The 15476-nt window shown below is 42.0% G+C and overlaps 1 protein-coding gene across 1 annotated transcript; it reads right to left on the bottom strand.

Moving 5' to 3' along the window:
- Window positions 1–15093, bottom strand: LAPTM4A (lysosomal protein transmembrane 4 alpha). Its single transcript, XM_084826561.1, has 7 exons — window positions 14847–15093; window positions 6335–6455; window positions 4384–4460; window positions 4178–4300; window positions 2923–3018; window positions 2215–2313; window positions 1–761 (listed from the first exon to the last, which is right to left on the bottom strand). The coding sequence occupies exons 1-7, from the start codon at window positions 14943–14945 to the stop codon at window positions 687–689; spliced, it is 690 nt and encodes a 229-aa protein (XP_084682687.1). The 5' UTR covers window positions 14946–15093; the 3' UTR covers window positions 1–686.
- Between the last annotated feature and the right edge of the window lie 383 nt (window positions 15094–15476).

The raw sequence follows: 15476 nt of genomic DNA, 5'->3' as shown, positions 1-15476 counted from the left end.
TTATTTTTTTAAACAAGTTTTATTAAAGCACTGTTTATAAACAAAGATGAAAATACATACAGATTAGAAGCATGCAACTGACACAAATGTAATTTCTGTGCGCACTTTTCCTGCATTTACAGCATATGGTAAAAACTTCAAACTGCAGTGCCAACTTCAGGCTTCCTGAAAATATTGTTTCAAGGCATAGGATAACACAGTAAAAGATAAGATAAATGAGAAAGTGCTAAGTAAATACATATTATATATCCAATTTGCACTCCTTCCCCCTGCCCCCCCCCACACTAAAAAAACAAAAATAAAAAAACAGTCATCTTGCCATCTGATCAGATTGTCCTGTATGTGTAAAATGCCTGATCTTGTGAACATCTATCTCCTAGACTAATCACTACTTATCCAGGTTAAATGAAACAAGTAATATACGTGAATGAAGTTATATACAGAGACAAGCGCTTGCAAAATTAAGCCCTAAGGCAATAATTGCTTAAGAGGATTAAGGAGATCAATAAAGTTAAAGCTATTAAGAAGGGGCAGGGGAATCACTCCCATATGGATTTTGTTTAGTAAGGTTATATCAAATGCCTCCCAACCATATAGTGTTGCTCCTAAAGCCTTGAATGCTTAAGCAGTCTTGCAGTATTAAAAAATGAAGCTGGTACAAATGTTTCACCACATGTTGTGTTACTTCAGGCTGGTATGTAAGGAGGTGGAGGTTCCTTCTCTGGCATCTTCACTGCCATTTCATAGGTTGGCAAGACATACTGTAATGGAAAAGCAGGGGTTTGTTTTTTGATAGAATACCAGGTTCTGAAAATTTCATCCTAGCTGAATATTTTCTGACAGTCCGTGGCAGAAAGGGGAAGAATTTGTACCACCACACGAAAAGCCAATTTATTTTCTAGTTTAGGGCACAATCCTATGCACGTTTATAGACAGAATAAAGTCCTACAATTCCCAACATTCCTCAGCCAGCATTCCTCAGGACTTTTTTTCTGTCTGAAAATGCATAGGATCACGCCCTTAATTGTCATAAGCCCTTACAGCTGCATGGAGTGTCAAAATACCTGTAGTAAGGTTCTACTATAAAAATGAATTATATAGCTAATACGGGCAGTTTGCACTATCATTATCCAAGTCATCAATTAGTGACAATTCTCAACTTGCAAGGAGCTCCTTCCTCCAGTGTTGTAAGACTGCAAATTAGCATAACATGAAAATCGCTCAAATTTTTCAAGTTTTGTTACCATTTCGCCACAGAACCGGAGAGAGAAAGTCACTTTCAGGTGACTACTCAACCTCACAAGTGACAGCATGAATGAGCAATGCTGGCTAGGGAATGCTGGGAGCTGTAGGACTAGTTTCTGTCTAAACATGCATTCTTACTCTATTTAAGAAAACTACCCAGAGAACTATACAGGGAAGGACTGTAGCTCAGTGGTACAGCATCTGCTTTGCATACAAAAAGTCCCAGATTTAATTCTTGGCATCTCCAGCTAGGGCTGGGGAAGAATCCTGCCTGAAACCTTGGAGAGCCACTGCCAGTAAGTGTCGACAATACTGACCTAAGTGGACCAATGATCTGACGTGGTATAAAGCAGCTTCCTATGTACCTATGACCACAAGGTGAATTCAACATCCATCCCTCCAGCAAACATAATTTCGAACATTGCCCATAGGGTTAAATATTAAAATCAAAATACTGAATGAATAAAATTCTTTATTCCAATTAATTGCCTTTATGTATACTACAATATAAACAGCAGATGTTTATGTAGCGATAATCCAAATAGCTTCTCTATTGCAGAAGTTATGCTTTGCTAGTGGTTCAGATCAAATATGAAATGGCTACCAACTAGCTTACATTGCAAGAATTCAGGATAAAAAGGTTAACAGAATGTCCTAACTTCTGTGAATTCCAGATAAATGCATTGTTCTGCAGTAATTATATTTTTCACTTGCTGCACTGCTCCTGAATATTTGAAAGATGCTGTGCCTTGGCCTCAAACACCTATTTGGGCATCACACTCTGCTGTCACCAACTTTATCTGGGCAAAAAAGCAAGTGACCCAGGCTGGAAGCCATTAGATTTACTTGATGGAAGTACATGCAAATTTGGAAGCTTGTAAACAAAGTTGGCTCAAAGGAAATATTGATCATATAACCAATCCCTCAAAATTAGAATGACAGCTTAATTAGGTCTTCAGAAGATTTTACCTGTGGCGGTGCTTCAAATGCAGGGTATACTGCTATTTCAGGCAAGTTTCTGTTGCAAATGTATTTATAGCAGTTCCATACACAGTTAATAAGATAGGCCTGCAAGATTGGGGGGGGGGGGAGAAAGGAAGAGTATTTACTGTAACAAACAGCAGATTTGTGAAATACTCATCAACATAGAGATAAAATACACATATTTTTATTTGGCAACTATGTTAAGGAAGCTAATTAAGTTGTTTATTCCAACATAAATGTGTCATTACTTTCTAAGGAACTAAGGACAGCTACAGCTGTAACTATAGCACCAACCGGAGGTAGTCACAGAACAAGTGCCTCTAGCATGTCAGAATCTACTTTAATACCTTCAGTTAGCTGGATGACATGCCAGCATTAGCAGAATGTATATACAGGAGAACAAAACAAACACACAAGTAAAAGAATTGTAGGGAGAGGGAGTGTAATTATTTAACAGATCATCATTGCAACTATGTACTCTTGTCCAACTAAAAGATCTCAGATAAAGGAGCTGCTAAGAACTTCTGCCTAGGTCCAGAAGACTGCCACTCAGAGTAGGCAACTGGAAGGAGTGATAGTCAAGATGCTCAAACCATATGGTTTAGCTTTCACACAGACTGACTTTGGCAATAACACATGAGTGAGGCATTAGTGTACCCTAAATGATGAAATATATAATGTCCCAAAACTGACCTTTAAGATGATGAAGAAGGTAAACACCACCAGAACAGTGAACAGAAGACAGCTTGAATCAAGGGAAAGGAGGTCATCTTTGTACGGGAACTCTGGCTAGTAAAGGAAATGCTTAAGTTTTAGAATTACATTAGGGAATACTTTCAGACAGTTCTTCCATACATTCAAATTTATTGCAAGTATGAACTACTTTTGCCTTCATTTTTACATTTCCACATTGTTGTAAAGAAAATTAGATGAAACAAAACCCAGTTTCACAGAGTATCCATACAGACTACGATTGCTCCAAGAACACATCTACTTTGGAACCATAGAGGTAGACCTATACAAGTCTCCTGACATAGTTTAATATGGCATCAACCCATTCTGGCAAGAGAAATGAGTATCACTGAAGCAGAGGCCGAGGCACAGAGATGCCAACAGTGATATGGAAGTCACAAAACTATGGGCTGGACAAAAAAGAAAATTAGTTTTTAAAAATCAGTTTAAGAAGTTGCTATGACATTTTACTGAATTTAAATTTTTACCCACTGGAAGTACAGCCAGTAAAACTATGTTGACTAGTATGAAAAAGGAGACACCTGCAGTAGCTGATATAATTTGCTAAGCACTTATACTAAATAACAGATGTAGAAAATTTCCTTTAGAAAAAGGTCAGGATGCAAAGGTACTTTGGTGTATGTATGTATGTGAGAGTGTGCATGTGCATGTATGTGTTGTGTGTGCACTGGCAAATGCTTATCTTCCAACTGAATAGATATGACTTTGTCTCAGTATCTCAAGACACAATTCACACAGGCAGAGCAATCCTAACCCCGCTCAGATACCTGACTGAGGGCCGTCAGGATGCAGCAGAGGCACCCCTCCGCCTGCAGAGAGGAGCTCCACCGGGAGTGGGGGCATGTCCACCCCTAGAAATCCAGTTACATCTACAAAAAGCTCTGTGGGTATCAAGTATTTCTGCTGGCAACAGGCCCTGAAATGTGGTGTTCCAGGGACAGGGCAGAGGCAGCTTTGGATCTGGGCCAGTCCGCTACAGCAGCTTGGGGCTGGTATAGCTACCGCACACACAATCAATCAATCAGTTTCAATGGGGGGAAATTCTGAAGAAATAATGTCTGCCAGACTAAAAAGCCCAGTAGCACTGCCCCCAACCCACCGCCTGCCCGTCCCATCAAGCTGAGCGAAGTGGTGGGCAATCTGCCATGTTGCCCCCCCCCCCCCACTCTTTAGGAGTTCTTTCCTATACACTTACTAGTTGATCCAAGTAGTCTTTTATTCTTGGCAAATATGTCAGAGAACTTATAGCCACCAGACAGCTGAGAACAAAGTCAAAAAGCTGGTAACAGAAGAACGGAATCAGCCAGCCAACTCGATGCTAAAAATGCAAAACAAAAAGAATGTTCATCTTGAAGGGAATACAGAAAAGATTGGTGCTGAGAGCCATTCGTATATACTTACAGCAATTGCTCCATACACCATCATAGCACTGATTGTGAACATGAGGAGCGAGATGGCGAAGAGAACACATGCATTTTCTGTTGAGGAAAAAAATACCAAGAATTATTTTAACAATAAATGTATATTAAGACAAACTATTTGTACAACATGATGCTTGTGATCTATTGATACTTGAATCTTATTAATATAGGTTTGCTGAACATCTAATCCACAGATAAGGGCTTTGTGCACTGGTTAACAACGGTGTGCATTAGAATGTAGTACAAAAGACAGAGAGCTTCAGCTATTGGGTGGTATAGAAATATAATAAATAAAAAATACAGTAATTTTGAACCAATGGTTTAAATATACGATACTGTGTGGAATTTCCATCATGTAGGAGGGATATTTCAGCACATTGAAGGCCTATCAGCATGCATGCATATGCTGTGAATAAAAGTTCATATAGAAGCACGATAGAGTTCACTTCCAAGTTACCAGAATTAGATACAAATTTAAACATGTCCAAATTTGCCACCACAGCCACATTTTCCAAATTGAACTATTCCATCTATATTAAGAATGCTGCTTGCATGTAATCCAATGCTTAGTAATAGAATGAGAGGTATCATTTAATAAGAAGTTATTTTTAAACAGTGTATTATTTAAGGTATTGTTAATTTCCTTTCTATGCTTTAGCTGCCCTCTTTAGTTTCGCCACTGTCAGAAAAAATACACTCGTAATTTAGTGTCTTTTCTTCAGCTGAGCTACTCTAAGTATTTCTTGTGGCAGGGGAGGGCTTGATTTCACCTATATATTTTGAAGTGTCAAATTGTGCTTCAATTCTTTGACCAAGTCAACACAACCGTACTCAAAGAAAACAGACACCACTTAGGTTCCCCAAATAACAAGATATTTAGTAATTTTTATTTTATTTGTTAAAAGAAAACTGAAAGACAGTGAGTTAGGAGAGAGCTGGTTGCAACCATAATTTCTAAATGAAAAATAGCACTTAGGGCACAACGCTATAGGGCTGTCGCCCGTTAGAAGGAAGCCTCGGATTTCAAAGGATTCCAAGTATCCTATGGCCTGCCAGGCTCCTGTTGGCAGGGTGGGAGGAGCGACAGAGGCGATTTTTACCTTTCCATCCGCCTTTCTGTAAGTTTTGTGAGTGCTGCCGAGGGCAGGGCCAGGGCTGGAAAGGCCATGGGATTTTTCATATCCTGGCTTCTTCCCTCCCCGTCCACTACGAAGTCATCCAAAGCTGCTTTTTCAACCTTGGAAAGCAGATGCTGCAGTTCTTTCTATGATGGCTACAAGGGGACAGGGAGAGGGGTTGGATCTTTAAGTCACCCTTCTGAAGTCATAGCAATGTCTATGGCTTCAGAAGGGGGAATCCAAAAAACCCTATGGTCCCTGGGATGCTCTTCAGGGAATATAGGATTGCTCTCTTAGTTAGGAAAGGCTGTACACTGATATTTTGAATCCCCAGCTTTGAACTGATGGAAGTTTGTACAGATTGTTCATAAACATTTTATTATTCTAATTTAAGGAGAAGTCAGTGTGTACAAGCCCTGAGAAATCCACTTCCTAGCTCACCAGAGGAGAACGCTCCTGACCCTCTGAGGAATCTTGCACAACACATAAGAAAAGCCTCCTCCCACTCCCAGGGGAAAAGAAAGGGGGAGGGGTCGTCTCATTTGATGCTAGGCTTTGGAGATGGTAGAAGAGGTTCTACTATCTCCTAGCCCTAGAGCAATGTAAGGCACCTCTCTCTTTCCCCATGTTCTCTAGCACTGACAGAAAGTCTAGAGTGGAGGGGCCCGTGACAATCACAAATTATGTTTTACCCCTATTGATGTACCTCACAAATAAAAAAAAAAAATACCCTAGTAATGCATGATGTTTTCTGAGGAATACGTACTTGAATATTCAAAGATTATTACTCTCCAAACAACATTATGTACCTACCAGCCACCCTCTCTGAGGGATAGTAATTACCAATGACTTCATATTGGATATCTACTGTTGGCACAGTATTAGGGTGAGTCACTTCAACTGTCAGCAGAATGCCCATCAGGAGATTCACCACCTGCAAGAGAAAAGATACCATATGACTGGAAGAAATTTCATTTAGCAAAATATTGCTACTCCTAACCACTTATATAGCAAAATGTTTTACCGTGTTCCTCTGTGATCCTAAGCATTTGCTCAATAGCAAGTCCCACCAAGTTCAACAAGACTTGCTCCATAGGAAGCACATTTGGGATTACAGCCTGCTGTATTTGCCTTTATAGCAACAGCCCAAGCTCTACAATTCTGGTGACTGAAAATGCACAAAGAGCACTGCTCTTCCAACCAATTGTAGCATCTGATCCCCTTTTTCTGGGTATGTGCCCTGGAACCAACTCAGAAATAATGCTGCTAGAGAAATGCAGGTAGCAATTTGTCTGTGTCCTTAATAGACAACAGCAACTCCTCCAGGCCACATCATCTTTCCTCAGACTGAGGGTGGGGTAGGGGTGAGAAGACTGTCTTTTTGAGATATAGAAAGGGACTGTGTGCAGCCCTAATAGCACCTTTTACCCCAAGGCAAAAGGAATATTGGGACATTATTTCAGCCATCTCTCCCAGCCCTTTTAGGCTGCAAAGGGGAGACAAAACAGTGCCCTAGAAGATCAGCAGCTTTGCTTGTTCAGGCTGTGGATGACAGGACTGGTGTGGGAGGAGACAAAGACAGGAAGTGGATGGGGCAAATTAGGGGCAAATGAACTCAGGCATTAGTTTGTATTATGTACACAAAGACAACACTGAAAAGGGAAGAAGGCATCAGAACCAGACAGGTGACTTTCCTACTTCAATTTGTCCCTCCTCATCAAGTAAACAGGTGTGACCCACCCTTCTTTTCTTTGCTCCTGGCATCATTTCCATCAGGCTGCGCTAGCACTTACGAGATTTCTAAAGGACTGGAGGTTTTTTAGGAAAGGAATGTGAAAGTGGAAGAGACAAATCACAAATTCAGATGCAGAAGTTGCTGTTCGTTGCCAAGTACAGCCTACTGTTGCAGAACAGGCAGCAGAGCCAGTGCTAACCAGTCAGATGGAGAGTCTCCAAACAAGCGACAAACCAATTCATGATATTAAATGTTGCCGCCCCCGCCCCGCCCTTGAGATTCAGAAGTGATCAGTTGCAAGAGGAGCATTTAATTCTCCTTAGCTGTTCTGCCTATCCAAACGAGTGCCAATGCACAAAGCAAAAGCAGGAACTCCAGAGAGCAAACCAGTGCCAGAAGCAAACTTGATGGGAATGGTTGTGACAAGCCCACAGATCAAGTTCACATGCAAATCATTCCTAAGGAGACAAGCATCAAAGTTATTAAAAAGACCAATTCCAGTCACTTGTGTGAGCACAGGAGAATGAACCAATACACTCACATTGGGCTGGGGAATGGTTCCCCAGCCAATTTAGACTTTGGAAGTATGACTCTCCAGACCTTGCCTACAAAAACATTTTGGCTACACAATAACTGTTTTAACACAACTTAATGAAACACAAGTAGTTCTTGTTATACTTAGCTGAGCTATTAATATACCTTGATGCAGTCAGTTCAAGAATCAGAAAAGGCCTTTTAAAAAAACATTAAGTAGTAGGCATTACACATCAGGGCAAGGAAGCCACAGGTGATACTAAGTATGCCATACAGAATGTCTGTATTAGGTTAGGCAACCTTTTGGGGCACATTTGGCAACCTGAGAGACTGTCCTGGGCACCATCACAAAATGGCTGCCATGGAAGGCGTGGCAAAGGACTAGCAACATGTCTAAAAGACTGAGGGCAAGGCAGAGGTGGGGTCTGGTCCACAATAAACTGAACAACTCCTTTGAACCCAGAGTTTTCAGCACAAGCAGAAACTTATTTCACAGCAGTCCCAGCTACCAGTAAGAAAATGTGTTAATTGGGGGGGGGGGAGTGGTAGGGCCCCTTGGAGGGTGCCAAGAAAGGTGTCTGGAGCACATTGGTGCCCACAAGCGTCACACTGCCTGCCCCAGATATATATGAACCAAGGAATGTATGGCTGATTAGCATACATCCAAATCCAACAGTAACACTACACTACATGTAGCTGAAATACTCATGTTCTTACCCTGTTTCTCTTGCATATTTTTAAGACTGTAAGCCTCTCAGGGTTTAGGACCTGTTTTCTCCTTTATAAAATATCACATACAAAGATGGTGCAATATGAACAAAAGCAACAACTCTAGCGAGTTATCATGATGGACACTAAAAGCTCTGGACAGATTTTGTAGCTCCTATTCATATTAGCCATCTCATGGATTTTTCCCCCCACACACACAATTTATGGATCAATATTTCCAACTCTTACAAATTAATCCATAGTGTAAAAGGTGGTGTTTCCCTAACTGAATGACTATGTTTCAACAAACCCTACATAAGAGTTATTTTGTCCTGGTATCTATAGGCAAGTTGATGTTATACAATATACTGCCTGCTACACTTGAGTCTCCCATTCCCACCCTACTATGATTAAAGAAATACTGTTTCTCACTTGCAATTAATATCACATGTTTTGCCCTTGTAATAAGTAGCAAGATATTTACTTGGAATTTCCACTGAAATCAGTGAGACCTATTCCGAAGTGAAAGTAGTAGGATGGGGTATATATTGAAAGAATTCTGGTAACACATATTTACGAATGACTATACTAACCCTTTTCATTTTAGGAAACATTACAGCAACCCAAAGTGCAACATTCAGAACATGACAAATATGGTACTACACCCTGTGTCTTCTCTCTAAATTATCCACCTACAATGTATAATTTAGAGATACAAAATTCATGGTAATACATTGACCAAAGAGAAATTTGCATGTGAGTTCTGCAACTGGAATTCACATTTACTGCTAATTTTTCAGTGAATTTGACAAAGGAGAAATATTAATACTGACAGTTGAAAAAAGTTAGACAATTTGACTCCAATTCTTTTCAGTCAATCCAAAGCAGTCATGACAACATTCTACTTAGTTATCTAAAATATTTCAAATTACCTGGATGGTTTGGCATCTCCTCTCTTCTCCCCATGCCCCCCAATTTCACAAACTTTTTTTTTTTAGTTTTTAAAATAATTTTTTAATAGTACGCTTGCAAAAGCGAATGGGATGGTTTGGGTATAACGATAAGCCATAATCCTTTAGAATTCTGGTTAGGAGAGAAACAAGTCAGAGATCCCAGTTCAGACGTAATGCCAAACAAACCACAGACAGAGGCTTCCTGGTTTATTCAGCCATCCCTGCTGGCCCAGCAGGAGCAATCAAGCAGCCTGCACCAGCTCATTCCCAATACACTACAATGTCTTAAGTTCTACAAGCGAGGTTCTTCTCAAGGTACCTTCCACTTGTTGCACAACAACTAGGGAAAGAGACTTCTCCATTGTGGCACCCTATTTGTGGCACACCCTCCCCATGGAAGTGTGAATGGCACCAACCTTGCAATCATTTCAATGCCAGGTTAAAAATTTTCTGTTTGGGCATTTTAAGCCAATCACTCTATTTTATTGCCCGGAGGGGGGATTCCCTTTTATTGTTTTATGATTGTGTTTTACTGATTTTATTATATACTAGTGGACCAGGCTTTGCATAGGTTAGCCATTAGTTCAAACAGCAAAATCCGCTAGCACGTCTATGCATGGCCCCTGCCATGGTGCACCCCTATAGTCCCCTGATGGAGGGATCTATCCACATGGGGCACTGCCCCATATCGGGGAGTAGGCGGCAGTCATATAACTGTCCCTCAGACTACCTTCTCTCCCCAACTTCAAACTGTATTAACTGCAAAGCTGTGCTCTGCTTAGAGAAGCCTGCAGAAGATGGTACAGCCTGCTTCAAACACACAGACATGTTTAAATTAAAATTAATTAATATGAGAGAACATACAATTGAAGGAAACTGAGTCTGAACAGCAGCAATTGAACAGAGAAGTAAGACATGGTTAGGACCAAATTGTCCTTAAAGTTTGCAAAACAGGATTTAATTTAGTTTAATAGGTTTATAATAATCTGCAATACAAACAAAATAAAAATGCCTCATGACTAGATAGGCGTTATGTAATAATTTCTGCTCCAAGCAGCCAATGAACTTTCTCCTCTTTTAATCTACTAGATGACAGATACTAAAAGACATTCCATCCTTCATTTGACAGCAAACAGCCTTTCTGGGCCAAAACAGAGGAACAGAGGTTCAATATCTCTCACCTTCCCCCTTTGCAATGATAAGGCTACTTCAGAACCATCTTGCCCTTGGGGGAAGAGAGATCTAGCTTTCAAAAAGTCCCATCCACACCCCTGTAGCATGTCTTTGCTGTTCTACTATATAATGTTCATCGATGCCTATTTTTTCATATAAGTCTATTTGTAAGGTTTCCCTGAAAAGCATTATACAAATATCTTTAAACAAATATAAATATTCCAAAAGCTCAAGGTGTTACTCAATCCTATGCAGATTTACTCTGATGTCCCACTATGTTCCCAACAGGCTTACTCCCAGAATGTATGTATAGGATTGTGGCCATAGTTCATTGTAAAACAATTGCATTCTAAACTACTGTAGTCTGTATAGTTAACAATGTTATGCACTATAGGTTTATGTGAACCACCACTATATGTAAAAGAAGTCAAGATAAAAATCACTATATCATACAACTCCTGCAATTGAAGAGTGATCTGTCTTAATCGGTATGACTCCAGCCGTAGCAATTTTTAAAGTATGTTAAATGATTCCCCACAAAGAGCTATAGGAAACTTCAGGCTGAACTGTAACTGTATTCTTAACTTCCATATTGAAGCATTTCAAAGAGCCTTCTAACTACAGCAGTCTTTCCCCAAAAAACACACTCAATAGTTCTGCAAGAACTAAAAACCACAGTTAGCCAATACCTTCACACCAGAAACAAGGTCCCAATTTTGGGGACCTTGTTTCTTTCCCCCTCTTCTGTTTTTCTGCCTGATTCGGAGGAACTCAAAAGCTTGCATGACTTTGTGGAATTTTGGTTGGGCCCAATAAAGGTATTGCCCGACTGTGGATTTTGGATGTTTCATCTCATGGACCAACACAACTACCTTTGTTTTTTTATGAATGAAATTCTGGAAAGACACATTGCCTAGAAAGTCTCATTCTCAGGAACGTAATGTGCTACACTTTTCTAAATTTAACTTTATGGGATCAGATATGCCCCATTTGTCAAGGGATCACAACCTGCAAGAGTGGTGCATAACAGGACACTTTGCCCCCTACCTCAGGAGAACAAACACAAAACATTCTCCACACAGTCCATAAGGCCATATTTCAATAAATAGTTTTACAACAATGGGAATAATTCTGGCTGATTGTCAAACTGAAGGAAAGAAGTCTGATCTCATTCCTTCATTAATTCTCCTACATGTATTTCAGTCCACGGAACTTGAAGGAGCTGCCATTTTCCACAGAAGATCATAAGCACATGACAACTCTCTACAGTTTTGCTAAATACTGTAGCTTGGCTAACACCCATGTACTGAATGCAAGTAATTTCTATTGAGTTCTACAGAACACAGTTCTGAGCACATGTACTTAACCTTCATGGCCTAAAGTTACAATTTCCCACTTTTTCCTAGTCTGTGAGAGCTTTACAAGGCTGGTCTCTCTTCCAATGCTCTTAGGATGGCAATGGAACAATCAGCCAAGAGAAGACAGATTCCTGAAGCTCCATTCTCCTACAGCAACCTTCCCCAACCTGATGACCTCCAGATGTGTTGGACTGCAGTTCCCATAATTCCCAGCCAGAATGGCCAATGATCAGGAATTGTGGGAGTTGCAGTTCAACACATCTGGAGTCATCAGGTTGGGGAAAGCTGTCCTACAATATGAGGGGGGTGGGGGCTTGTCCCCCTTGTACTGAACCTCAGAGAGCAGCAACATGTACTTTCTAATCATTTCCAAAATCAGTGTGATGTCTGGGCATGCCCCCTGCCCGGTTCCCAAGAAGGGAAACACTATAAAAGGAACTCTCCAATCGCAAGAACCTTTGCGAACCCCTACCTAATTAGTGTTGCATCAGAACATTATCAGGTATGCACCCTTATGCATGTGCACACAAATGCCTTCTATAATTACTCCTGTGTGGGAAATGCTCTATTCACCAAATGGTCCCTCCCACATAGTATAAAGATAAAATCTCTTCCTGACAAAAGGAAGAGAGAATAAAACAGTAACATCTCCATACAAGCAGTTGGAAACTTCAAAAATAGGGGACCTTGTGAAGGCCAGCAAGAGTGACACAAAATTGTGTTGAGAATTCATGAAGTACCACTCTGGCTAGTATCCGGGCATCCCAACCTTCCCTCATCCAATCTAGCACAAGTTTCTGGGGCCATAGCTCAGTGGTAGAGCACATGCTTTGCATGCAGGAGGTCCCATGTTGACCTTGGCATCTCTAGGTAAGGCTCGGAAAAGCTCCTGTCTGAAACCCTGGAGAGGTGTTGTGTCACTGTCAACAATACTAAGCTAGACCAATTATCTGACTTGGTCTAAGGCAGTTTCCTATGTTCACCCTACTATAAAGGAAAACAGCTGCAACAGCTGCATTTTATCAAAGTTTCACAAGATAAAGTAGTGACTTGTGTTCTCTTGCAAATAAGATTTCTGTCAGCCTCCTTCCACAACTCCAAGTCTGTCATTTTACTGCTTCAGAGTCATCCTACATTCACATCCAGTGTTTTGTCCATGGAAGTGTCTTTATAAACCTTTCCTTATCTTTATAAACCTTTCATTATATGATGGCTCTTATTAAGAGCCATCATATAATATGTCCATTAGCTTCTGAAAGACAAGCATAAACCCAACTTTTGTTTGGAGAGGGCTTTCAATTAGTGTGTGATGCTATGGTCCCTGGAAGAGCATCCCAGGGGACAGAAAATTCTTCAGATCTATCTCTCCGAGGGCACAGAGAGTTCTGCCTTTGGAGAAAAAGATCCAACCTCTCAAGCCTCCCACTGGGGTGAGGAAACAGATCCACAGGATCCAACGCCCCCCCCCCCCCATTTCCTTCCCCTGCTCCCGGAATAGGGCAAAAATGACACCAGCCCTGGAATTTCCAGTTTATTTCCCTCCATTCAACAGCAACAGGATTTTTTAAAAAAAAGTCATAAAAGGCCAAAAAAGGAGGAAAACAGGTGTCCCCAATCTTTTCTCTGACTCAGTTTCTCCTCTTCTATAGGATTGCTCTGTTAGTAGTAATTTGCCCCAACCCGTACTTCAGAAACAAGGGGTGTGACAGGCCTCAAAGAGAATTCTCACTACCCTCACCCATTGTGAGGATTCTCCTGGGAGAGGCCAGAATAGTTAAAACTAGAAGAAAATGAACTGGTTTACAGAACACAACAGCCCACCATGGGTTATTTAACATTGTGGTGTGTACAGCCACCATTTTGAATATGCAACCCCTGCACATGGGTTGTTGTGTTGTGTGAACTTGGGTTATGTGAGTTTTAACTCTCTCACAACCCACACTTGTCAGGTTCACACAATACGACAACAGGGGGTTTCATATTCAAAACAGTGCCCATAGGCATCACAGCTCATCATAGGTTAAATAACCCACAATGAGCCATGCCATGTCCCCCAAACCAGGTCAATGTAGAAGTCTGCAGTGCTGATCTGCAATTAGGGTGACAGCAATGGTTAAGAGGGATGATGTGGCACAAAGACCTAAAGGGGCTGCATTTGCTTCTCAAAATCAGACTTGCCAGTTGAATCCTGAAGAAAAACAGGTTCACAGGCCACTCATTTTCCTTTATGTCAGGTCCATTGTTTAAAGAGGCTTAGGGCGCGCAACCCTATGCATGCTTAGACAGAAAAAAGTCCTACAGCTCCCAGCATTCCCCGGCCAACATAATTGCAGACATTTTTCAACACCACCCATGTCAGATCTCTTTGCAAACTACCCACAAAATTAATCTCTGCCCTCCTCCACGAATGGAAGACTCCATGGGAGTAGGGTCACTCTCATTATATAGTTGCATGCTGCAATCCTATGCCCACCTACGTAAAGTAAGTAACCCCACTGAGCTCAGTGGGGCTTACTTCCGAGGAAACATGAGTAGGACCAGCTACAGAAGACCAACATACATAGCCATCCTAAATAACTTTTAAGGAGAATTACTGAGAGAACTACGTATTTCTTGGCAAAGTTCTGAAACTTCACCTCGAAGGCAGTGCGCACGCGCAACATTTTATGACGTCAAAGCAGCTTCCTTCTTCGCATGGAGAGAAACGTACACAGGGCTTAATAGGCGTAACTGTACGCATGCGCAGTGAAGAACTTCATCCGGAACCTCACCCAAGCAACTCTTCCTCCCCCCTCCCCGCTCCTTTCGAACATGCGCAGTGTGGCGCAAGAGCCCCTCCCCCTCCGACGACCTACGTCTCTTACCATGTACCAGGTCCCCAGGATGATAGTGCCGGTACGGACATGACAGCAGCCACAGCAGCGGGTGCTGTAGAAACGCTCTCGGCTCCTCTTGAACGTCATCGCAGTATCGGGAGTGGCGGCCTGGCGGTTCCTCCTGCTCGTCTTCTCCTCAAACCGAACGTTTAGGAGGCCCGACTCGCGCCTCACAAATAGCGCGAGGGCCAACGCACCGCGCGCGTCCCAGCGCAGCCCTGGCCAATCAGCGAGCGGATGAGGAAGCGAAGGGTTTCCACTCTGGGCTCGCAGGGCGGGGCGACGGGCTGTCAACCCCTGAATTGACCAATCCAAAGGCTCTCGGTTACGATGGCATCGGCTATACCCGCCCCCCACTGCTCAGGAAGGGTGGGCGGGTGGCGTAAGTAGGGGGCGCGGCTGCTCGCCCAAGTTCTAGCACGAGCCCGACCGGGCAAACCGAGTTGTGGGCGCTGCAGCTTGGGGAGGGCGAGTGGGATCCACTTAAGCCCCAGTTGTTCCAGTGGGTTTACTCTAAGTAAGTAGGGCTAACATTAGGTGCAACCCTTGGTGCTGGGAAAAAAAACGGCTTGAGCTGCTCCAAAGGTAGCGAAGCGCTAGAGCAAATACGGGAAGATG

The sequence above is a fragment of the Heloderma suspectum genome, chromosome 1, assembly GCF_057233095.1.
Source record: "Heloderma suspectum isolate Gila_16-S chromosome 1, 16-S_ref, whole genome shotgun sequence".
Taxonomy (NCBI): domain Eukaryota; kingdom Metazoa; phylum Chordata; class Lepidosauria; order Squamata; family Helodermatidae; genus Heloderma; species Heloderma suspectum.
This window is presented reverse-complemented; position numbering and strand designations above follow the sequence as displayed.